This window comes from Siniperca chuatsi, linkage group LG10 (genome assembly GCF_020085105.1).
Source record: "Siniperca chuatsi isolate FFG_IHB_CAS linkage group LG10, ASM2008510v1, whole genome shotgun sequence".
NCBI lineage: Eukaryota > Metazoa > Chordata > Actinopteri > Centrarchiformes > Sinipercidae > Siniperca > Siniperca chuatsi.
In genome coordinates, this window is record NC_058051.1 from 5,213,737 (window position 1) to 5,237,494 (window position 23,758).

A 23,758-nucleotide genomic window follows, 5' to 3' on the forward strand; every position below is an offset into this window, starting at 1 on the left:
ATCAAAACCCAGAGCTAGCTAGCTAACTGAATGCCTGGTTAGCTAGCTAGCTTTTGGTTTTTCAGCAACCCTACTAGACCTTTCCAGTTGTGGTAAGGCTCCTAATGGTGTAACTACTTCTAAAACCATATGATCTCACTTTGCACTTTTATTTCTACATGTGTTAAACAACATACAGCCTGTAAACACAAGATCTATTATTTCTCATAGGACGGTGCTATGTTTCCCCCTGCTTTTTAGCACTAAGCTAAATTTGATGCACAGGGATCAAATCGAAATTAAATATCGTCTGACTCTGGGCAGAAAACACCAAAAACTCCTGTTCCTTTAAAGTGACGTCCATGAAAAATGGCTGTTGTGTTTTTGGACCAACAAAGAACTTTTTTGTTCCTTTTTTTGTTGGCATGATGTCAAAATAACAAGTATAGTAAGTAAAAACTGGCTACACTGTTTGGCTGGCACATGAGCTCAAGGAAGTTGAAGAATTGACTGCATAGCACCAGTGATGTCAGAAAATACATAAATTAGGAAAGTGTTCCACTTTTATAGTTACTTTTAAATAATAATTGTATTGTTACAGCAGTCAGATGTGTAGAAATTATGTGAAGATTATCCAAACATTACTATTCTAATGCCAATAAGTCAATATGTGTACCAACCCCCTAACATGACTAGCTCATATTTAGGATGAATATGAGATCATTTAGTTAATACTGGTTGAAAAATGACCATGGAATATGAGACCAGGCATTCAGTAGAAGCAAAGCTTTACCAGGTGCACAGAAAATCATACTGAAAGCCAAATCTCTCTCTCCTTTGCCTGAAGCATCTTTTTTCTGCAGTCTGAGCTGCATCATCACTGCAGCACATCTTCAGTTGATATTTGCATCACAGGCAAATAAGTCAGCCTCTGTGAATGGGAGAGATGGTGTGTCCACCAGCAGAGCTGTAGCTACTGAGCAGAACATATAAGCCATATGTTTTGTTGTAGTAGTACAGCTGTCTTTCTGAACCTGTTTTCCCAGTGTTTGTTAGTGTAATAACAGTAACCCTTTTCCTGTCATTCCCTTGTATATCACGGCCTGTATTTGTCAAATTCCTGAAAGTAATTTTTTTAGCCACAATAATAGCTAAAGTCAAACTAGTAGTAGAAGTCACAGTAGTATGTATGCAATTGTACAACTATATGTAATACACTAATTTCTTTCTACACAGCACAGTACAGAAAGAGTATCAGTGTACATCATTTGTTGTTGAAATTCACTTTTGAAATTAATGAATTCTCCAGTGATGGGCCATACTCCAACTCCCCTACTCCCAAAGACTTCACTTGTATTTCCTATGCAAATAACTTTGCATTCACAGAGCGGATGCAGTACCAGCTGCAGGAGACAAGGCAGCTCTGTCATGCTCAGGTCTCTTCCTGACCTCTTTTGTTCAAATCAAACCAAGATGCAAAACTGGCTTTAACAGCAGACATAATTAAGACAACTTTTGTCTACCACACTTTGTGTAAGGAAGTCGACCGAGACGAACAGCATGACTCTGAACTGAACTGATAAGTGAAAACAATGCTGACCTTTTTTAAGGTCGGGGAAAGTAACAGCATCAGGATTACCTTAAAATGTGTTATGCATGTATTTTTTTTACGAAATGAACCAAATGTGAACCAAATGCCCCTGCAAAGGAAATCTTGATGAAACTTTCCAAACAATTTAAATGACTGGAATCCCCACAGTATACTTCCGTTTAGATTAGGTAATCTCAGAAGAAAGGATAACACGTGTCATCTGGGTGTCATCAGGCCTTAATTAACCTGCTTTCCATCTAGTTTACCCATCTGCTGTGGTGAGGTCCTCTACATATGGGCTATATTCTCCTATAGGAAATGTAATGACTACCTTCTTAACAAATCCTCAGTGACAGAGGCACTCAGGGCCAAGGCAACAGCAGGTTGATTACAATGAGGGCAGGATGGAGGAGGGGGGTTCACAAGTTGTGGCATGGGTGGGCTATTGAAGTGTTAAGCAGGAACACAAAGGTGGGGTTGGTCTGCAGGGAGTGACAAGGCTATGCATCGAAACAGGGCTGTTCAGGGGACTCTTTGTCACATTGGAGCAGTTTAAGTGGAAGAAAATCAACATATGTACTTTATAGCAATTGTGGAATCACATAAAAATGATCTACGGTAGCTGGAATACGTACAAAGAAACTGGCTCCTCACAGTCTTTTCTACTGCTGGTATATCGTGAGCAAAAACACCTCAGACCAAAATTAGACTATGCTCATGTACCCAGAGAGTTGAGCTGAGCTTGGCTGATATTGCATCAGTGGGAATCCCATCATAGCAACCAGGTGCCCGCAGCCAGCCTGGGAGGATGGAGAGAACAGGGAGACGGAGAAAAACAAGGTGCTTACTGCACATCTCAACTCCTGATCTGAGCAGGCTCATCATTTCAAATGCAACATGTACTCAAGCTTCTATATTATCCATATTGTACATATTGTAGTTTCTGTTATAGTAGCAGTACTCTGATTGGGATACAAGGTAGAACAAAGCACCCTAAACCTGAGTGTTGTTAATCATTAACCACCAATGACGAATAATTGACTGTGGCCGCCAATAGTCAGACAAAGCAGGAATACAAGTCTAGAAAGGTAAAGTCGTAAATAGCATTCGCTTTTGGCAGCGTACAGTTTTTTTGTAGAACATTTTTGGACATTCATGCACCTTTTGTCTGTGTCAGAACATGTATCCCCTTGGCTGTATGCTGTTGTGATGCTTCAACAGCACATTTTTTATATTCTCAGTTAATCATCATGTAGCACAGTCTTGTGACATCACAGATAAAGTAATGGTATCATTTCTGCCCTCGTTATTAAGCTGAAGGGTTGGCTGTAGCTCCGGGGTCATAGTACGTTAGCTATTAATTGTAGGGGTGATGGTTCTATCCTCCTCCACATGTCAAAGTGGACTTTAGAAACTCTCCAGAACAACAAAAGATATTATACAACTGTTTTCATAGGCTGTGTAGTACTACTGATGATGAGAACACTGATCTTCAAGCATCAAATTGATCGAATGCCCCTTTAAGTGACATGATGGATAAGGAACATCACAACTTGGAGTTAAAGTAAAAACGCTGCTTTAAACAATATACTTTTAGTGGAGCAGATTACTGGATCTCTGACCTAAAGGAGTAAAGCCTTTTCTCTCTAACAACAAGTTTTAAAAATCCCCCAAATCTCAGTACCTGGCCTCAGTAACAGTATGATAATTGATGAGTGATTAGTATATGTTCACAAACATATCAACCCTGAAATTATTTTGTCCAATTTGAGCTGTGCAGAAGTGTTGTAGTGATGAACTGAAGATTTTCATTTAAATAAATCTTTATCATGATGTAAAAATGCTTATAAATGTAGTGTGAATAGACAATTGATGCACATCATTTTGGCTTGAAGCTGTTGTTTCTGTAGTTGTGGATGGAGGATTCTTCTTAATCTCCCTCTTGCCTTTGTCTTTCTCTAATGTCCGCAATTCTCTCTGGCTGGTCTGACTTTGTAAAATCATGCTAAAAAAACTATCATCTTTTCTAATCAACATCTGCTCTTTTCCCTCGGATGAGTTGCTGGAAGATGAAACTTGGAGCACACTCAGTTGCTGCATTCAGGAAACAACAGCAACAACACCATGTCCCTCCACCAAAACCACCCAGTTTCATGACACAAACCACATCAGCAAATCCTCGGCAACTGTTTAACTGCTGGTGATTTTTCATTCATATTTGGAATGAAAAGCAACCGATGCAGCACAACTTGTTGATGGAACAACAGGTGTTTAGTGACAGTGTAAACAAAGCCACCTGATCTTGAATTGCTGGTTTCTTTCTGCTGCAGGGGAGTCGATTCACTAAAACCTAAGCTATGGAAAACTCCCGGCATCTTATGGTGTTTTCCACCAAAAACATCTAAACCTGATAACTAAGTAAAGTAAAGAGCTTGGAGGAAACACTGGCATATAATTTTTGATATACAGATTCCAAAAGGTTTCATTAAATTTTGCTCGATGTTAGTTTTACACTATAATGATAAAACTACAGGAGTAAATGTGGACTCACTCAGGGTGCCACACCTTGTAACAAACAGCTGTTTCTCAGGGGATCATGGATCTGGCTACAGCTTTGTGGTAGTTACCGTAGTCTTTAGAATTCAATACATGTATTAATCAGATTAAGGCAATACTAATTAATTATAAATTAGTATTGCCTTAATTTTATAAATTATTAATTGTAAATGCTCTCCTGGTTTTTGTTGGTTTGTTTTTTCTGGAAACTCGCAGTTAATTTGTTTTTATTTACTTTTGTGCCAAAAATTTGACAGAGTGAAACAAATTACTACAAACTGAAGTGGTGAAAAATAAATATGATTTTCCTTCTCTTATTTTGTGGGGCCAAACATAAACGCAGTTCTAAAACAAATCACGTAAAGTCAGGTTGTGTGACATCAAGTTACTGCAAACCATGAAATTTTTTTATTGAAACCACTACCTTAACCTGTGATAAAATATTCAAAACTCAAGGTTCACTTACCGGAGCCTTCAAACATATCCCACAGCTTTCTTCAAGTAAGTGAACTTTTTAGTTCCGAATATTTTATCACAGATATGTGTTCAACAATGAATAGAACAGGCAAATTTACCGTACCTTAACTTGGTTGTTCACTGTAACCAGGCAATGGTGTAAACATATTGAATGTCTGAGCAAACCAACCAGTACAACTTGCCAACAACCTGAAACTGGAATCTGAGGCAACCTGGGACGTGTCAGCCAGTGGAACCTGCTATAAGCTACCTCATGGCTGAATCACTACCATCTTTTAAGTATTTTAAATCCAGCATTGTTTCCATCCATGTTTACTAGCTTGCAGTCTTCTTCTTCCCTGCCCTTGCTGGTGCATTATTCAGTGGAATAGTGTGAAACCATTGGTAGAACTGTGTATCATGTCACCAGCGTGCACATGCACGAGATCACCAAAACGGGGACCCACTCACAGAAAAACAGCTCCATAGCACTCCCAGAGATCAAAAACTTCACAGGGAACCCTTAAAGAATAAGGCTGGTGATATTCTATATTTTTCTTGTTGTTAGCTAATAAGAAACAACCAAAATTAACCATGCCTAAATCTGTCTATGCTTTCCTACCCTGTCTATGGCACTCGGCCCTAAACCCATTCATTCCTCCTGAAGACATTCATCTTTAAAAATGGGTCACAAATATACGTCTTTTTTTTTTTAAAGGCCAAATAAATGCCTAAAACAGCTGGGTACTGTAGCTCTTAGCAAACATTACTCAAACAGTTATAAATGGTGTATTTGTTGGGGACTATTTTCTACTGTGGATTAGTACACATTTTTACATTATTAGGACATAATTTCTGAACTTCCCATGTGCCGTCACGGGCTGTGAGGTCCGCAAATACTGCTCTCCTGGTGGTTCCTAAATCCTGATTAAAAAACAAAGGTGACAGAGCGTTTGCCATCAGGGCCCCCTATGAATAAGATATGCCTGTGGAACAACCTTCCAGAGGAGATTAGGATGAGTCTATCTCATTTAAGTCACTTCTTAAAATGCACTTGTCTAGCCTTTCTTGTTAGCCTCTATTTTACTTCCTACGCCATTTGTCTTATTGTTATGTTTTATTATAGTTTTTTTTATGCTGTCTTTGCTCATTTCATGTGTTGTGTTATTGATGATGTTATTGTTCTTGGTGTTTTTATGTTTAACGCCTTCATGATTCCTGTTATTTTTACCCTGTAAAGCACCTTGTAAACCTTGTTTTGGAAAGGTGCTATATAAATAAAGTTTATTATTATTATTGGTGCGCTACTGTAGCAAGTATTTACAGCAGCAGGACTGTCTATGTGGGATTGACTGAATGTAAACTACAGTACCCATGTTCATGGTAATGAAGGAACATCCAGTGCAACGGTGTGGCTCACTTGCATGCTTTTAATAGTTTTTGAACAACAATGGAGCTCTAATGCACCTAGGAATAAGATATGTCAGGCTTTAGCTACAAAGACGATACTTGTTGGTTTTGGTGTTTTCATGGGATTTTATTGACAACAAGAGAAATATAGAATATCACCAAAATTATCCTGAATAAACAAATTTTGTTCAGCTCCTTTCCAAAAAAATAAAAAGTGATTGTAAACTTATGGCATAGTTTCATACAAAAACAGAGAACATCCTGTAGGAGATGTTGAGAAACCATTCAATAATACAACCACTGACATTGACCCACTACTTTGGTCTGTCAGTTAATATGTTACAGTCAAACATAGTGTCAAAGGCAAAATTTAGATATAACAGTTTTAACACCAACCACCTGCAAAATGTTCAGATAGCATTTGGACAAAAGTTGGGAAACAACAAGTCTAATAAGTAAGTACTGTAAAGTTGTGGGTCATGGTTTGGTTTCAAAAATGAACTCTTGGAGGGTTAAAATAGTCAGGCACAGAGCCAGAGTAAAGAGAGCTGCAAACGATAATGAGCAGACTTGGACCAACGGTTCCCAAAGCCTGTTTTAAAAATTGACATTGCGAAACATCCAATGGGATACAGGAGATTTTCATATGGTTAACTGTGATGATAAGATGTTGTTATAAAGCAGGAGACAGTTGGCTAAGTGAACCTGAGTAACAGAAAATGAAGCAAGCCTCTGACAATCCTCGGAGGCAGGTGGACCATTTGGAAACAGGTTTATGAGTTGATTGGTCTGAAACATAACCCAGGGTTTTTGCATTGATTGTTGCAACTGTGTGAGACATGTAAAACCTCTAAACTAAATGATTTCCCGATATTGTCTTTACATCCATGTTGGAGTGTTTTCTCAGAAACAGGAAAAAGTGACTAAACACCCCAGTCAGCAGTTAACCCATCCAGAAAAGCATTCAACATCCTGTAGAAAAAGTCATGTCTTCGCTGTGGAGTCAGAAACCAATGGCTTCCTGTGAAATTCTAAAACGCTGCATGCATTAGCGTGAACTGTACGCTACATTAATGCTCTGAAATGTTTAATAACTTCACATAAATGCTCATTTATAACCAAGAAGAGAACATAATTAATCAGTGAGCTACTTTTTAACCAAGTACATCTCAGGATGAGAAGCTCTCAAATATGTCAAAATATGTCCCTATTTAGATGAGTTAGATGAGATCGATACTACTCTCATGTCTGTACAATAAATATGAAGCTACTGCCAGCAGCAGTCTTAGCTTAGCTAGAAGACTGGAAGCGGGGGAAACATATTATATCGTTGTAGCTTCATATTTAAAGTACAAACGTTAGTGATATCAATCTTCTCATCTAACTCTCGGCAAGAAAGCGAATAAGTGTATTTCCCGAAATGTCAAAGGTTTCAGTTTAAACTTTTTAAAAAATATGTCATTGTTTGTAAACCATCTACAGTGAGACAAGTCTTCCTAATCTGCCTGTTTTTTTTTTTTTGTTTGCTTTTTGTTTTTCGACTTAATACACTCGGGGTGTGTTCTGCTTGTAAATTGAAGGAGTGTAATGAACCAAAGCCTTTCTGAATTGCTGACCTGAGGTGTAACCTTATTCACCTTAAATATTCTGGTAAAGACTGCCTCATCTTCAAAACTCAGAATTATCTTTCCAGTTTCAGACCCTTCTTTGTCTGCAGCCTGTAATCAAGTGAGCGTGATGTCAGCTCCAAAAGGGTGAAAAAATGTGAATTTGTGCCAAGAACATGAGGATTATGCTGAGGAAAAACTATTTGATGCAGTGTTGACGTGAATGCACTAGGCAGGAGAACAGTAAATGCTGATACCAGAATACAAGGAAAATATTGAGGAAAAATGAGCCAGAGGGCTGATAGCAGAGGCAGCCTCAGCACACATGGAGTTCAGGGAGTAGATCTGTGAGCAAGGGCGCCCCCTGTAGGATACCTGAAAGTCAGGCGCTGCAGTTCCTCTCCTCTCTTTACCTGTTGAAAATGACTTCCAGCTCCACATACAGTATACTAAAGAAAAAAAACATGGAGATAAATCATAATGTGTGTGTGTGTGGTGGTGAAAATTATGCGGCAAAAAACTACAAAATGGACAAACCTTCAGACAAAAACACTCATCCACCATCTTTTAAGAATGACTTACTCATTAAAGGTGGCAGCTCCATGGATGTTTGCGTTTTTTGTCAGAATGTAGTTTGTTGGTTTGAATTGTTGGTCAGTGGTTAGAATCAGTGAGGTTACACAACAGGAAACAATATTCTTTACATGTCCCACTAGATGGTGCTCTCATCACATCCTGTCCACATGAGCTCTGCTGCACTAACACACACGAGGTGGACAAAATAATAGGTCCATCTTACCTAAACACTGCTTTTGTAAAGCTGAGAAAGTTATGTTTTTTTTTTTAGATTGTGTCAGAGAGGAGCTGATTCCATTGTTTATGGTGTTGTTTTATTAAATTGCATTTTATGTGTCCTCCTGTTGTTCGTTTTAATAGAAATAAACGATAGCACTTAGCTAAAGTCAGTACACAAATTTCACCACAAGGAGATTAACAAGAACAGTAAAAATATACAAAGGAGATAGAAATGAAAACAACATCAAGAGGGCATTTAACAGAAGATCACAGATTATAAATGAATATGTAAAATGTCATGATCAAAGGCACTTATTTGACTATAAATACAGAACAATCTTTATAATGACAGGAAAACAAATAAACTTATATAGATGTATAAATGTGTTTTTTTTATATACAAGCTATTCCTTATACGTATTGGATGAGTATTGGGATGTTTTGATTTTGTCAAAAGTATAAAGCATGAATATATATAACAACGGGTCAAAAGTAGCAAACCCAAAAAAAACTAATTTTACAATTTTATTCCAAACTGATTCAGTATGTGGAAATGTAATTTCACTTCTCCTTGTACTAAGATTTGCACATGATTGTGACATGTTTCATTTCATGTCATATTCCAAAAGTTCAAATGAAAACATAAAACAAGGGTGAACAGTTCAGAGGGGCTTTGGCATTGTTTTGGTTGGATGTCTATCACCATTAAATCCCATCATGCAACTCTTTTGGAATATGTGCATATTTTTTTCCATCTTAAGAGGGATTTAGCACATATACAGGCCGGTATTTTGACCACTGAAAGATGTCATGTCATGTTGACGCAACTGGTTTCTCCGTTACTCCAATGGACGCATGTAAGATATTTGATTTTTTAATAAAGAAATAATTCAATTTTTATGTTATGGACTTGCTAAATAATACCTATTAGTCCACCAAACTACTGACATTTGACATATGAATTCTGCATACTTTACTGTATATTAGCACAGCCTACTAGATTTGCATACAGGTTTCTTTTCCATTCATTTATTTTTAGCTTTGTAAATATTTATATAAATAAAGAAAAACAACACATTTTTTGCAGATTGTTACGGCATTGTGTGTACACCTAGTGTTCAAAGCTGTCATCCTGTACTCAGAGACGACGTCACTGCTAAAGCGCTGAGTCATATGCTAACGCCATCTGAGCCATAAGACAATTAGGACTAAGAAGTGCCACACAGCAGCATTTAACTGGAGACGGTGCACAGATACCAGCCAGCCTAAATGGGTTACAGCAAACACAACCAGCTCGCCTGCTGTTTACCTGAACTGGGGAGAATCTCAGGTGGTGGATGTGAATGTGAAATAGGTCCAAAAATGTTCAAATATTACACATTTTTTAAGTTGTCATTTTTTTTTCTCCCAAACTGGAGTAAGGGAAAGTTTGACTAAAATAATTGAATTTTACAAAAACTTAAAAAAAGGTGCAGTGTTGTAAAATTGAACCCCAATAAAAAAAATCTGCTTGTTTACTTTACAGGAAAAAAACAGGAAGAGGGTGCTCTGCTTGGGAGTCTTGTGGAAGAAGTAAAAAAAAAAAATACCTTCCAACATGTTTATCCTCTTCATGTAGGGGTTGATGGGAATTAAGACTCGAACTTGAGAAACTCTATTAAAAATGTGAATGTTAATAACGGTGAGACAGGAGCTACACGACATCTTCACCATAGTGTCATTTGTTTACTCTAATACTCAGCAGTCATCAGTGACAATCATTTTTCAATTTGTCAAAAACATTTCAGTTGAAAATACTTTACAATGACATTGCTTGAGATGCATAAGATATGTATAAGCACTAACTGGCTATTTAACCTACAATGCTCAAGTGTACAATTCAAAACGAAGAAGAAAATCCTAAGTTTATGGTCAATGCTATATATAAACTAAGGTACTGTATAATATGACGGCTTGTTTTCGAGGGGGTTAGCTCGGTAGCACGCTGGGGTCACTGGGTAAGTGGGATGGGAACGCGATATGTTTTAACGACTTTTTATTTCACTTGTCTGCAGTAGGGCTACATGTATGGGACTATTTCAAAGTTTCACTTCAGAACATCCAAACCCTCTACACCAAGTCCTTAGAAAACAGTTCCATATTTATTGCAAAATATTTTTGTACAGAATACAACTGAAAAAACATCAACAGAGGAGGAATGGACAGTAAGGCCAACATCAGAACTCCAAGAGCTGAACTGTACAAACACCAATAGTAACATTTGCTGCTTTAATAGTGTTTTTATACATAAATTGTTTCCCGCCCTCACAGCCACCTCCTTAAGGGGGAGAAAAAGAAGGAACTCATTTTTCTAAAACATTATTGCCTTTGCCTGTAAACCCATCAAGAGAACACCAATGGACAATCCTTAAAATGTCAAACTTTCTGTAAGAAACTCCCTTGATTGATAATGTCTCACAAAATATAAATATATATGTACTTGTAAAAAGCTCCAAATAATATGGGACTGAAAATATTTTCAAAGTCAGTGTTGCATCACTTGTCATTGAGAACATGAGGAGGTTCAGAGCACTACAGCTAAAGTTAGGAGGCTAACACCATTACCTCAACTTCTAACACCAGTAACTGAGTGTGCTGAGATAATACTTCTGATTTTGAACTAAATAAAATATTGTGTTTAAAGTTTGCCTTTAGTTTACTTCACACTGCTGGAATAATTGAACCCTCACTTGAGCTTGGAGGGGTTTAGCATAGTGCGTCTAGATAAATTCGGGCGTGCATGCCCATGCACATCCTCATGCGATTTGGCACTGATGTAAAAGTTCTTTCCTCAAAGTAAACCTCACGGTAAACACGTCTCAGTCTCTCCAGCTCCTTCTCTTACATCTTTTTTCCTTACACATAAAAAAAAGGCAGAGCGAGACATGATACATTTTTTCCCCCCCCGACATTCAAATGTACATCTTTAACATTGGCTCTCCCAAAATGTGGGATCAAATGAAGTCAACAAAAAAAAAAAACCCTCCTGTCTCTGGAAGTTTATTATAGAAAATAAAAATTAAATAAAGATTAAAACAGATACGATATTTTGTCTCATGTGCATAAGCCCTTCAAGAAAACACACCATATCATTAGAAAGGATGAAGATGATGTACAATCCAGAACTCCAGAGGAGAAAGGGGGGTTTCTTCTGAAATGACAACTAGGAAGGTAGATGCGGAACTAGAGGTGCAACACAACAATGTCATGTTTTTGCCCTTCTGATTCTATATCTTACAATACATCTGGTGGATAAATAACAAACCACGAGTATCCTCCTTTAAAACTGTGTACCCGGTGCTCGTTGGGGTCTCTACACCAGACAGATGACAGACAGATTGTGGTCTTCAGACACAAACAGGCAGACCAACACAATGCTTTCCGTCTAAAATTAAACACAGAGATAAAGCTGACTGGTGCTTCTGGGATGCTTTAAGGACATTTCTTTGCTTTTTTTGGAGGAAAATGTCAGTTTTGTTGCAGAAACTCTTCTGCAAACATTCATTTCACTAATGACAACAACATTTGTAGGGTTAATAAAGTGAATTGAGTGTGTCTTCTGCAATTTTGAGTCACTATGCACAACTTTATGACTGGTAATGACCTTTACTTTCAGTGAGCCTTCACTAAAATGATCCGATACACTGTGGATCTGTAATGGTGGGTGTGGTGGGGGCTCTTTAACCTTTTATGGATATCACAAGTGCTTTCAATGATTTGATACCCTGAGTAGAGGACATAGGCTTGGGGTGAATTTCATTAGAAACAAAAAAGATTTTTGCCAAGCCAACACCAACAAAAAAAAAAAGGACATTACCAAGTAATACTACCTTTCACACAGAAATAAAAGTCGGTAATTATCGGTACATTAAAAACCACAAATGTAACCAGAGAGAAACAAAACAACAACAACAAGTCGCCCATGACAACACAGTCATTTTCAGCTTTACAATATGCATATATTCATGCATATATAGTGTGTATTTCCCCTTGCATACAGGCGAGTGGTTGGGGACTATATAGAGAGCCTTTAGTTATACCAACTCCCTCTGCAGAGACTAACACTGATTAAGAGATTGGAACAAAATGAGAGCAAACATAATTCACAGGACAGGCAGAGGGGCGAGAAGACGGGGACTGATTCTGCGCAGCCTTGTAAACAGAGGAGGCCAGACAGCCAGAGAGGATGATGGGTAACAGACATCCACTTAAAGCAGCAAAGATAGGACAGATTACAGGAGGTGGAGGCTGGGCGGGAGTGAGAAAAAGAAGAGGTGGGGGACCTTTTACTCCCGGCTCACCAATCAGAGTATTCAAAGTGGCAGCATCACCTCACAACTTCACCTCGCCTGCTTCCCGTCGGGCTAGGTGGAACATCAGTTCTGACGCCGAAAATTAAGTTAAAGTTATCGACATGTTCCTGCCTGCGCTGCTGGAGAGGGAAACTACTCAAATGTAACAAACAGTGGACTCTCGGAGATGTAACACAGCGTCATATAGTAAAGCAACCTATGGGCTGAGCGAGTATTCGATCACGTGGAGGTGGGGTGAGCAGGAGGGTGCGACAGGCAGATATAGGTCACTGGGTCTTTAAAAAGGTAACAGCTGCCCCCTCCCACCCCCACTTCTCTCCAGCCCCCTCCGACATCCTCTTTGGGTCGTCAAGAGCTCAGAGGACAGAGAAGTTCAGACGAATAACTGGATCCGCTCGCGGATGGTCTGCCGGCAAATCGGGCAGGTCTTGAGCGCGGCGCTGCAGTCGATGCAGGAGGCGTGTCCGCACTGGAAGACCAGCTTGATGTGGTTGTCGATGCAGATGGGGCAGGTGATTCGCTCCTCCATCTGGCGGTAGCGAGACTGCAGCTGCTCCAGCAGGTTGTGCTGGTCCGAGTTCTCTGTGCCAGGGCTGCAGTCCACCTCGGTTTGGTCTGTGGAAGGGGGTTATCAACATGAATGATGTCAAAGCAATGAAGAACTAAACTTACAGACTTAGACAATAACTGTAAGTTACTGTTTTCTGATGTTAATAGAAGTCAAATTTATGCAAGCAGTGCAGTTCAAATTGAGACTGGCCTGCTGCTAATACAGACAGATTATGAAAGTCCTCTCTGGGATGACCACATGATAGAAAAAATGCACAGTGCATATGTGACTTTAAAATCATTAAAGAAATCATGAATAAATATTAGGGCAAAAAATCAGTCACAACACTGACAGTAAAACTGGTTTTAAAAAAAAAGATGGACACAGTAAACCATTTAGACAGTACATGCAAACAATAAATTACAATATTAAAAATAGTTTGCTGTATTTAAAAACAAACACAGAAATAAAAGCTGTTAAGTCACTATTAGGCTCATCATTAAAATTCAAGACATGCTGGACAAAGTAATATTTTTGTCTCAAACATGAATACATATAGAAGACCTGTATTGTTTTGCCTGAAAATGTTCCATTATGTCCATGTCCTATTAACCCATCCCAGATAACAACAAGAAGATTCTTCTTACCTTGTCTAATTTTCTTGGTGATTGTGACTTGGCATTTGATGCACTTCTTCATTCGATGGGCACACTCTGTTTAGACAAGTACAAGGTCAGCAAGGAAATACAAAGAGAATATAATTTGGCAAAAAATGCACCTACAGTATAAAAAAAATGTGTCCACGCTATTTAACATCCAAGATAGATAGTGCAGCAAACAGAGAAAATTTGAGAGAGATTTTTTAAAAACAAAAGAGGCCAGGGCATTCAAACATTGACAATACCTGGCGACCATCACAAGAATTCTTGAGAGTTCTCTTCTGGTAGTATTCGACATTACTGAAAGCCAGCCTTGTGATATCATTTTAATAGATTTAACCACGGCTAGTCAGAAGTTGAAGTCCCCACAGTCTTGCTGCCCGCTACACTAACGCTAATTTGTGTTAAAATCCTATTCATCCTCATCTTCAACTGGTACCAGACAGAACTGAAAAAACATGGACCTTATAGAGGAGTTCACGCAACTGCTGCCAAGATATATAGATGAATTACACATGAACTGATAAATGTATGCTGAAGAGTACTAAGCTAAGTTTCTAAGTTGTTAATACAATTATACACCTGAAGTACACCTGAAAATCTGTTTTTTTTAACCATTGTTCTATTATGATTGTACTCAGTGAGCATTTTCATTCTTTATGGGGGGTTTTTAAACACACACCTACTATCTGCCTATTGATAACAGTGTGCCCTTTGCTGCCACTGGCTTCATCAATTCCCCCCTGATGGCCATCAGAGAGCCCTGCACTGAGTCCAGTCTCCACCCACCTTCACAGGCCACGCTGTGCTGGCAGGGGCAGAAGAGAACCAGCAGAGCCAGCTCGGAGCAGATGAGGCATTCGCTGGGCCCCGGCGGTGTGGGAAGAACCAGGTTGGTCATGGTGTTGGGCGTAGTGTGGACCCGCCGGAGGCTGGCGCTGCTCAGGCCCTGTCCACATGTGATGGCCTGCAGACGCTGCAACCTGCCAGACAACACACAGCTATAACAACGCACAACACCAAGTGCATTTGTTCAACTCTAATGTGATTCCCACACACCAGCACTTTTTTTTGTAGCTTTCCATCTTTAAATTCATAGTGCATTTGCATGTAAAAAGGCATTGGCAGTTTCTAACACAACAGTGTAAACATGGCCTTAAAAATCTACTCTTTGCTTTATCAGGCCAACATATTAAGTAATGTTATCCAAAGGCATTATGAATTTTAGCCCTGCTTTTACAGACATCTACCTGTGCTTCTCAGAGAAGCTCTTGATGATCTGCAGCATGGTGCTGTCTGCCACCAGGTCCAGGGGACTCTTGCCCTTGTGGTTGGCATAGCTGATGTCAGCCCCTTCCTGCGCTAGAAAACAAGCGATAGCTGCGCCAACACTCAGCTCGGTACTCCCCAGAAGACCTGAAGCGCTCAGCTGTGGATACACATGATGATGATGGGGAGAGAGGATGGAAAGACAGAAGAAGTGAGAAGAAGTTGGAGTTAAAACAAACAAAGATTTTGAGGCAGAGCCCATTCTACAACTATACTCTCAATAAGGCTAAGAACTGATCTTGTGGAAATGGTAGAAGTTGAGAATAGTTTGAAAACTTAGTCAAGAACACAGCTGATTGTGAGCAACTAAAAGGTAATTGAAGTAAAACCAGCGCAATCCAGCTAAGGCTGATATATAAAGCCAAATCACTGAAGAACTCCCCCAATAACTCAACTGCTGACAGTTGCCAAAACAGCCCTTAGCACTTAAGTCTTGCCACCTTCATGGGTGTGTGTGTGTGTGTGTTTGTGTGTGTGTTGGCTTGGCAGATGCCCAGGATGTTGAGTGGAGCTGCAGTGTTTGCGGTCATGTAGACCGGAAAGGACATTCTTCATTGCCGCAATAATATCAACACCAACTGATGTAACAGTATTTGAAGTGCTCATATAAAAAGTGCTTCACAGAGCATAATATATGAACAATATTAAACTACTTCTTGTGAGTCAATGGCTCTCTGAAAAGCATGAAGGAGTATTAAAAGAGATGCTGTGCCATTATAATTCTGATCCTCATCAACAGGTGGATACAGTTACAATGTTAACATCTACATCCGCTGAATCCAATCCTTTAGCGGGTGTTTAAAGCTGCTCTAATCAACATTTTTTTTATATTTACGTTGGGTTAGATTACTTTGTACAAGGTGAGAGGTCTCACTCATAGTGAGGAATCCACAGAGAAGACAGCAGACAGACAAAGTAAGCGACTAGCTGGCGAACATAATGGAGCATTTAGCAAAGAACCTGATATTCCAGGAATCCAGGAGTTGGTGGAAACAAAAACAGAGCTAGAATGAGAGTGAATATTGGACTTACATTTGCCAGGTCACAAATGAATGTTGCTATAACGCTCCGCCGTGTGTGCTGTTTGCTAACACAGTCTCCATTACGATGATATGTCTGTGTTGTGTTTACAGCTTGTTGCGTTGCCCCCAAGTAGCCAAAAGAAATAATCAGTTAATACCGGTTTAATGTTCCTCACATGCATCCTGCAGTTTCATACAAGGGCTTGGTGAGCTTCATTCAAATAACTGTCTTTCTGCTAGCAGTAGCATTATCCTTGCTTGCCATGATGAATATTAACATTGCCATAAGTAGTTGTTATTGACTGCAGCGGTGATGACATAGGATCTTCCCCCCACAAAATCACTTTACAGAGAAAAGACTACGCTGTCAAAGTGCCTCATTAAGGTTAGACATATTAGAGGGAGGCCTGAGGATTCAGTCAGTAATGTCTGTGCTTCTGTGGATGAATAATACCACATCCATTCCTTGGATTAATGGAGTGTGGTCCTATCCAAGTTCAAGACATCCCCTGGGGAAAAAATGACATGGTGTGTTTACACCGTACTCCTAAATTTATCACAGACATCTTAACTAGAGCTCGGTCTTTGCCAAATCTATATTGCTACACTAAGTGGGCCCTCTTCACTTCTCAACCCTTCAGCACTTCCTCTTTCCCTTCATTACACCATCGTTCTCAGTCTCTTGCAAGTACCTTTTCTTCGAGCTGTGATATGAGATTAAAGTCAAAGACCAGGTAATTCTTTATTTCTAAGAAAATCAATCAGAAATGCTGAGACCTAATTGCTTAAATCCATGTGGTTATTAAGCTGTACAATTCTCTTTTCAATTTTTGTTTTTCTATAGAAAAACGACATATGGTATATGCAACGCCTGCTTTAACTTAAATATAGTACCACTTTAGTGCACTCCTATCCGATTACTATCTCCTCAGTTAACCCCTCTTTCTTGCCCTGTTTACACAATAAAGCAAAATCCTTTCTCCTCAGTTAACCCTCTCTTATTTTCCCTCCTCTCACCATTCATCCTGTCATTTACCTGGTAAAGCCAACTAACACATTTATCCTAGATTAACCCCCCTTTTTACCTCCTTAAGACTGCATTCATCCTTTTTGCCCACCTTCAGTCTTTATTTACCCGCCTTTTAATGTCTATTCACCCCTCATCCAGCCTATATTTACTCCTCTTTGAATGTTTCGTGTACTCTTCTTTAGTCCTTTATTTATTGTAAATATGTCTCTTTAGTAACCAACTCTTCAGCCTTTATCTACACTCTTGCCACTGTTTATTTAGGCGTCATTTCTTCCTGTGTTCACATCTTTTGAAAGTTGAGTTGTCTCTTTTCAGCTCATTCAGTCCCAACAACACCCAGAATTCAGTGGTAATGCATCACTTAACAGCTGTAGTCACATTATAACTCCTTCCCATTATGAGTTGAGTAATGTCAATAATCATAGAATAATATCAGTTAAGAGCTAGCCAGCAAGCTTGGTGTATTTAAGTAATGTAGTAGGGTTTACTTTTTTCATATGTACATACTGTATATTATTACTACTTTGACAAAATACTACAAAAATGTGTCCAGTTTGAGCATTAATTTGTCTCATTTCTCTTAGACCAGAGTCATTTTTTAAAATCAGTTTTCCCCTAAACCGGATAAAACAAACCTTTGTGTTGACAAACGTGCGTGTACGTACCACCACCCCTGGCAAACAGTCACTGACACTGAACTGATGTCTCAACGCTAGCCGATCTAACCAATTTCTCCCCTTAGAATAAATAATAACACTTTTAAATGAAAAATAAGTAACAAGTTTAAGGAACAAGTCAACAACAGGCCACCTCCCTTATTGCCCTATTATCGGCTCTCACCCTGCAATAGAGCGATGTGGAGGAGCAACCTTCGCTGCTCTCTTCTGTGCTGCTGGTTCCCACAGTCGGGCTGAGCATAACATTGGCCAGCTGCGGGCGGAGGAGGGCAACGTGCATGGCCGTGTCACCGTCCTCGTCCTCCATGTTGACGTCGGCGCCCTCGGCCACCAGCAGCTGCACCAGGTCGGTGTGGCCCTGCGTCACCGCCAGCTGCAGCGGTGTCTGGTTCCTGTTGTTGCGGATGTTGATGTCGCAGCGTCCCTGTGGAAGAGGAGGTAGGGAAAAAATGTAAATTCTTCTCTACAAGAAAAGGGTAACGGAAAGTTTCATTACATTTTAAATTTAATGTATTAAAAAATGGTGGGGGCACTGCTACTGTACTGCAACTCCTGTTCTGTATTAATCTAAAAATTAAAAAGCAACTTTAAAGAAAAGATGCATGAAAAGAGTTTTAAGGACTCCGATTTGCTCCTGTCTGCAGCTCACCTCCTTGATGAGGATCTCGGCGACATCGCGGTGGTTGTTGAGGGCGGCCAGATGCAGCGCGGAGAAGCCATCCTCCTTCTTAACGTCCACCAGCTGCCGCGCTCGGGCCAGAATCTTCTCTGTGGTCCTGCCCAGGACAAACAACAGACTCAATTAGGCAGAGTGCACAACACTCCTCATGGCTTAATTTAAGAACAGTGTAACCTGTAATAGTTGCCTCAGTGCCTTTTAAAAAACTGCAGGCTGCTGAATTTTGCCGTTACCAGAAAGAATACCTAGTGCCCAGTTGTATTAAATAAGATTCTGATATTGGTTGTTGAGGCCAATATTAATATTCTCTGATTAAATGTGATACCATATAAAATATTTAAGAGGCCACTTTCATACCCATATCTTGATTTAAGCTTACTATTACGTAAATGAACCTGATCAGACACAATGACAGTGCATCTACAACAATCTCACTGCAGACTGTATAACATGCACAAAGCACAAACCTCTCAGAACATGAAGCTCATATTATACTGTGCCACAGTGCACTTGACATGAGTTCGGCAGAGACGCAGCTGTTGCAGAACTGTTAACAAGCTCATGTAACAAGAAAACACTGAGACACAACAGGCAGCCAGTTCTCACTAAATACAGCCAACTGACCTCCTGATGTACAACTAACTGACATGAAAAGGGCCGGCCTTTTCTTTAATACTCCCCTACCCAAATAAAAGTGATACACGTAAATTGCTGTTTTAAGCCTTAAATAGTGGCTCAATATCATCCTTGAAGCTTTTCATCATATTCAGGATTCAACCAGTGTGCTATAATATGGACAGAATATCACAAAACACCACAATCAACACCTCACAGCTCGATGCCGGACACAACTGAGGACATTAAATGCTCAAATCTTTCAAGGTCACAAATTTTAACTATCCTCTTTGGCATCCATCTAGTTGTGTCAGATTACAGCATGTTATCTTTAATGTGAGGGCTAATAAAGGAGAAGAAGTTCAGTTTCTCTGAAGGTTGAGACCACATTCAGTGAAGTGAGACTATTAGAACTTTTTTTGTGATTCATGGAGCGGGCTGATGCTGCAGTGTGAGGCTGGGCTGCGGAGCAGAGTTGTCCTCTGCTCTGTAGCTGAGCCTGCTTTATGACGTGTGAAATTGAAGCTGACAGCCTTAGAGAGCACCCAGGAAGCTGCCATGCAACCATGCAGGCTTCAGTGCGACGTGACCCAACCTTTCGATGGATGTTAGGCTAATTTTAATGTTAGCTCTGCTGGATTTCACTGTTTGGAAACTGGTTTTGCTGCTGTTGATAGATGAGGCTGGTGTTTTTCCAGCAGCAAACTGTATCAAAATTAAGCAGACTAATGGACAGCACACAAGGGATGTTTATTGTTTCCAGCCTAACGTTCAATTTCTGACTTCCATCACTAGGCAGACAAAAAACTAGAGGACGTGAATATATTGCATAGTAACCACCATACAGAAATCCAGCAGAACATCAATACAATTTATAACCAATGAGTAACCAATACATGTGATATCCAAAAATACAACCCAAGCTACTTCATAGCCAATCCAGCTATAAAAAGCCAATTAAATAAGCAATACATACGATAGGAAGAGAAGAACGTCCAAACGGCGTACATAAGGTATTCAGACTTAAGCAAACTTTACAGCTGGGGCATAGATGACTGACATAAAAAATGTATTTAAAAATATTTTTTACCTTGTAAGAGTATGTATATGGTATGCATGTGTGTCTGCATGTATTGATTTGTGTTCTTATGACTCTCCTGCACAAGGTCTGACCAAACTATTAGATATGGTTGCAATATGAATTGGGGAGGATGCATCATTGGTATGACTATGTACTAGCTACTGTTTATTTTAGTAAACAATAACTCTGAAAACCCTGAACTCTCATTAAAAACTCTCCAACACAAATTACTAATATGGTATGGCTTTAAAACCCTGCTTTTTTTCCCTTTTCTTTTTTTACCAAAGACATCGCTGTTGCATACCGATGACTGAAGGGGTTTTTTTTTTGTTTTTTTAAAGATTTTTTTTTGGGGGGGGGCTTTTTGCCTTTATTTGATAGGAACAGCTGGAACAGGAAATGTGGGGGGGGGGTGCCATGCAGCAAAGGGTTGGATTAGAACCTGGGCTGCTGCGGTAAGGACTCAGCCTTGTACATGGGGCGCGCAAACATTTAACAATTGGCCCTTCCCTAACAAATCAAAAGCACAATCAAATCACAGTTCATTTGTGACTTGAAGGATCCTTTCTGAAGCTTGACTTTAGTCAGTCTACAACCTTAGAAACTTAACAACAAAATCATAGACTGAATGACAGCTACGCTGAAACAAACTGTGAGCCATCTCTGCTCAGCAATTATTTTTTGCATCAATGTAAAAAGGGGCAGTTTTAATGCAGCTTTAATTATGATAACTAACAAATTACAACATTTACAGGCTCATTAGCAGCAGACTGTTGATACATTTTAAATGCATTACTGAGGGCTGGACCACTGAGAGCAGAGGCTGCTTTGTTACATGTAAAGTCACATGTGGTTGGGAGCTCCTCTGGATGTATTATTAAGGATGAAGGCTGTTGGGAAGACACTGTGTTGGAGGTCATTGGTACCTGCAATGCAGCTCTGTAGGTGTGTGTGTGTGTGTGTGTGTGGTGAAAGTATTGATAAGAGGGAAATATCATTCCAGAGCACCTTCGTTAGCTAAAGACCTCACCCTCGCAGATCTGAAGTAGACACAGCCGTGTGAGTTGTGTCACCTTTGCAACCACTATGCCTCATTTCTCTGCATTATTTCCATAATCGTTATTCCTGTGTGTTCATGAATATTCAGACTTGGGCTGACGTTTTGAGATAGTTTTGTACAAACATGCCTTCACACACACAACAGCTAGAGGGCATCTCGGGCAAGCTGGTAATGACTTTCTGGAGACTGAAGTCATCATTTGGTTATTTTTAGGAGTTTGCATCATGCTTGTTTGTAACAAGCTTGGAACTGTAGCTTCTTGAGCTACAGCTTGATAAAAGCAGAAGAAATGTACCATGACAAGCACTAATTGTTTGACTGGAAATGAAGAAAGAAAATAAAATACAGGACTTTGATTCGAGAGTGAGTATGCTGTATGTATGAAATCTATCTGGTTTGTGTCAGACAGTTTACATTGTACTGTCAAAAGGCGCAATGTAACTCCAGAAACGGTTGAGGAACAAAAGGAATCTGGTGAAAGTGAGGAGAAAACAAATAAGCTACAAGGAGGTGAAATTACAGGAAAGAGGCAGAAATTCAGCCAGGTATTTTTTCTTTTCAAGTAAATACAGTAAACTGAATAACCATCCTGTACATCCATTTGCCTCTTCTGTCAAGCTGAAAACTCCTGGCCGCTTGCCTTGTTTCTTTTCATTCCCAGGACTGTTTGTGAACTTGGCCTCTAGCCCTCTTTTTCCATTTCCTCACAATAAATAAATACTCTAATAAACAAAACATTCTCATCTTTCTGTGACAAACCCAAAAAAAAATGGAGGGCCACAGCTGCTCACAGGGACTCTAAACAGTGTCACATCAAACAAAAAACCTACTTTTATGGATGATCTTTACTTTCAAAGCTGAACACGATAAAGCCATCATCAACTGACCAAATAGGGAGAAAATCCCAGGCAAAGGTACAGATCATACTAGGTAGTTTTAAATGAAAGGTGGATGAACATCAGAGAGCATAGTAAGGAAAATCCATAACTATAAACTCTCAATAAATACTATGAATTTTTAATTGACTCCACAAAGATTAATCTCATTTTAAATAGGAGAACTGTGATGAGATGTGTTTAATCTCAATCTAATGCGTGTGCACATTCACAGTGCTCATTACAATTTGTATGTAAGCCAGAACGACCTAGGAAAACATACAAAAAAAAAAAATAAACACAGCACCTGGACTGTATAAATGTAGTGTAGGCCTGCTGATGATATATGAATGAACTGGTGAACCAAGTTAATCCTGAATACTGTAAATCGTGTGTCTCTACTTTAGGTGCAGCGGCTGATGTCAGGCTAAATGAATGCTGGGGAGTGCTGCCTAAACTCCCAGCACTGCACATATGACACTTGCCAGAACAGATCGGACATTTATTAAATGACTGTCTACTGCGGCCTCCGCTCCCGTTCTTTTTCCTCTCTCACTTGCACTTATTGCTTGCTGGCTGTCTTTTTTCCCCTGTCCTGTTGAACAATATGTCCACACATTGCTCTCATGTACAGGGCTTTGTAGGATAGTTTTCAAGGTGCATACAATATGAGCTAGGAGGGGGCTGGTTGTTGAAGTGATAAGGAAATGTGATTCACTGGGAAGTAAAGTTGGGAGGTCAGAATTTGCACTTCAAAGCTTTCCTTTGACAAGAAAAATGGATTGGCTTATGCTCATTTTTGACTAGTTTAGTACTTGACAAACTTGCATAAGTAGATGGTGGAGAGTCTGCAGTCAAATAATGAGAGGACCAAGCTATGGTAATCTACTCACAGCCTGAAAATCCATACTAATGACAATAACAGGGCTCCCACTCACTCACAAGATATTATCCATCAAATTACATATAATATACTTTAAAAATCTGACTGAAACATTGAATGAAGTGGCATCACTTCAGGGAGTAAATTTATGGTGATGCTGGTGTTTTTCATTCTTGCTTCCTTTCCTTCATGGCACCTCTTTAAAAAGAGCCAGAGACAATTTTCCATTACATGGTTTTGTTATAATTTGGGAAGGAAAGTTCATGTGGTCGTAAAAGCCCTGGAGCAAAGAAGCAGGAACCTCGCCATGGTCAGGCAGACTTGGGGCACTGTGAAAAATATCAACTCTAAAGAAGTCACTCAGACTTGTAAGGAGTCTCACTATCTTACTCATTTTTGGACAAGATGATATTTTCTTGATCTTAGCAAAGTGATCTGCCTTACTCTGTGTTTCAAGACCTTGACTGCACTGAAAACAAGTCAGTTTCAGATTTTCACTTAAATAATGAATCAGTTGTGCTGCTGAAAAAAGCAAGGAAAACAATATTACAG

At 39.5% G+C, this 23,758-nt stretch overlaps 1 protein-coding gene and 1 long non-coding RNA gene across 6 annotated transcripts in view; one reads left to right on the forward strand and one right to left on the reverse strand.

Moving 5' to 3' along the window:
• Positions 1-6,118: 6,118 nt before the first annotated feature.
• LOC122882843 lies at positions 6,119-11,401 on the forward strand. Its single transcript, XR_006379475.1, has 2 exons — positions 6,119-9,251; positions 9,482-11,401. It is a non-coding gene; the product is annotated as an uncharacterized LOC122882843 (long non-coding RNA).
• Positions 10,514-23,758, reverse strand: part of mib2 (MIB E3 ubiquitin protein ligase 2) — a 49,253-nt gene continuing 36,008 nt past the window's right edge. For all 5 annotated transcript variants that reach the window (XM_044210664.1, XM_044210663.1, XM_044210665.1 and 2 more), the window contains 6 exons: positions 18,663-18,789; positions 18,177-18,437; positions 15,206-15,384; positions 14,745-14,938; positions 13,944-14,009; positions 10,514-13,361 (listed from right to left, as the gene is read on the reverse strand). In XM_044210664.1, coding sequence (XP_044066599.1) covers positions 13,120-13,361; positions 13,944-14,009; positions 14,745-14,938; positions 15,206-15,384; positions 18,177-18,437; positions 18,663-18,789 — 1,069 coding nt within the window. In that variant the 3' untranslated portion in view covers positions 10,514-13,119. The remainder of the gene's footprint in view (positions 13,362-13,943; positions 14,010-14,744; positions 14,939-15,205; positions 15,385-18,176; positions 18,438-18,662; positions 18,790-23,758) is intronic.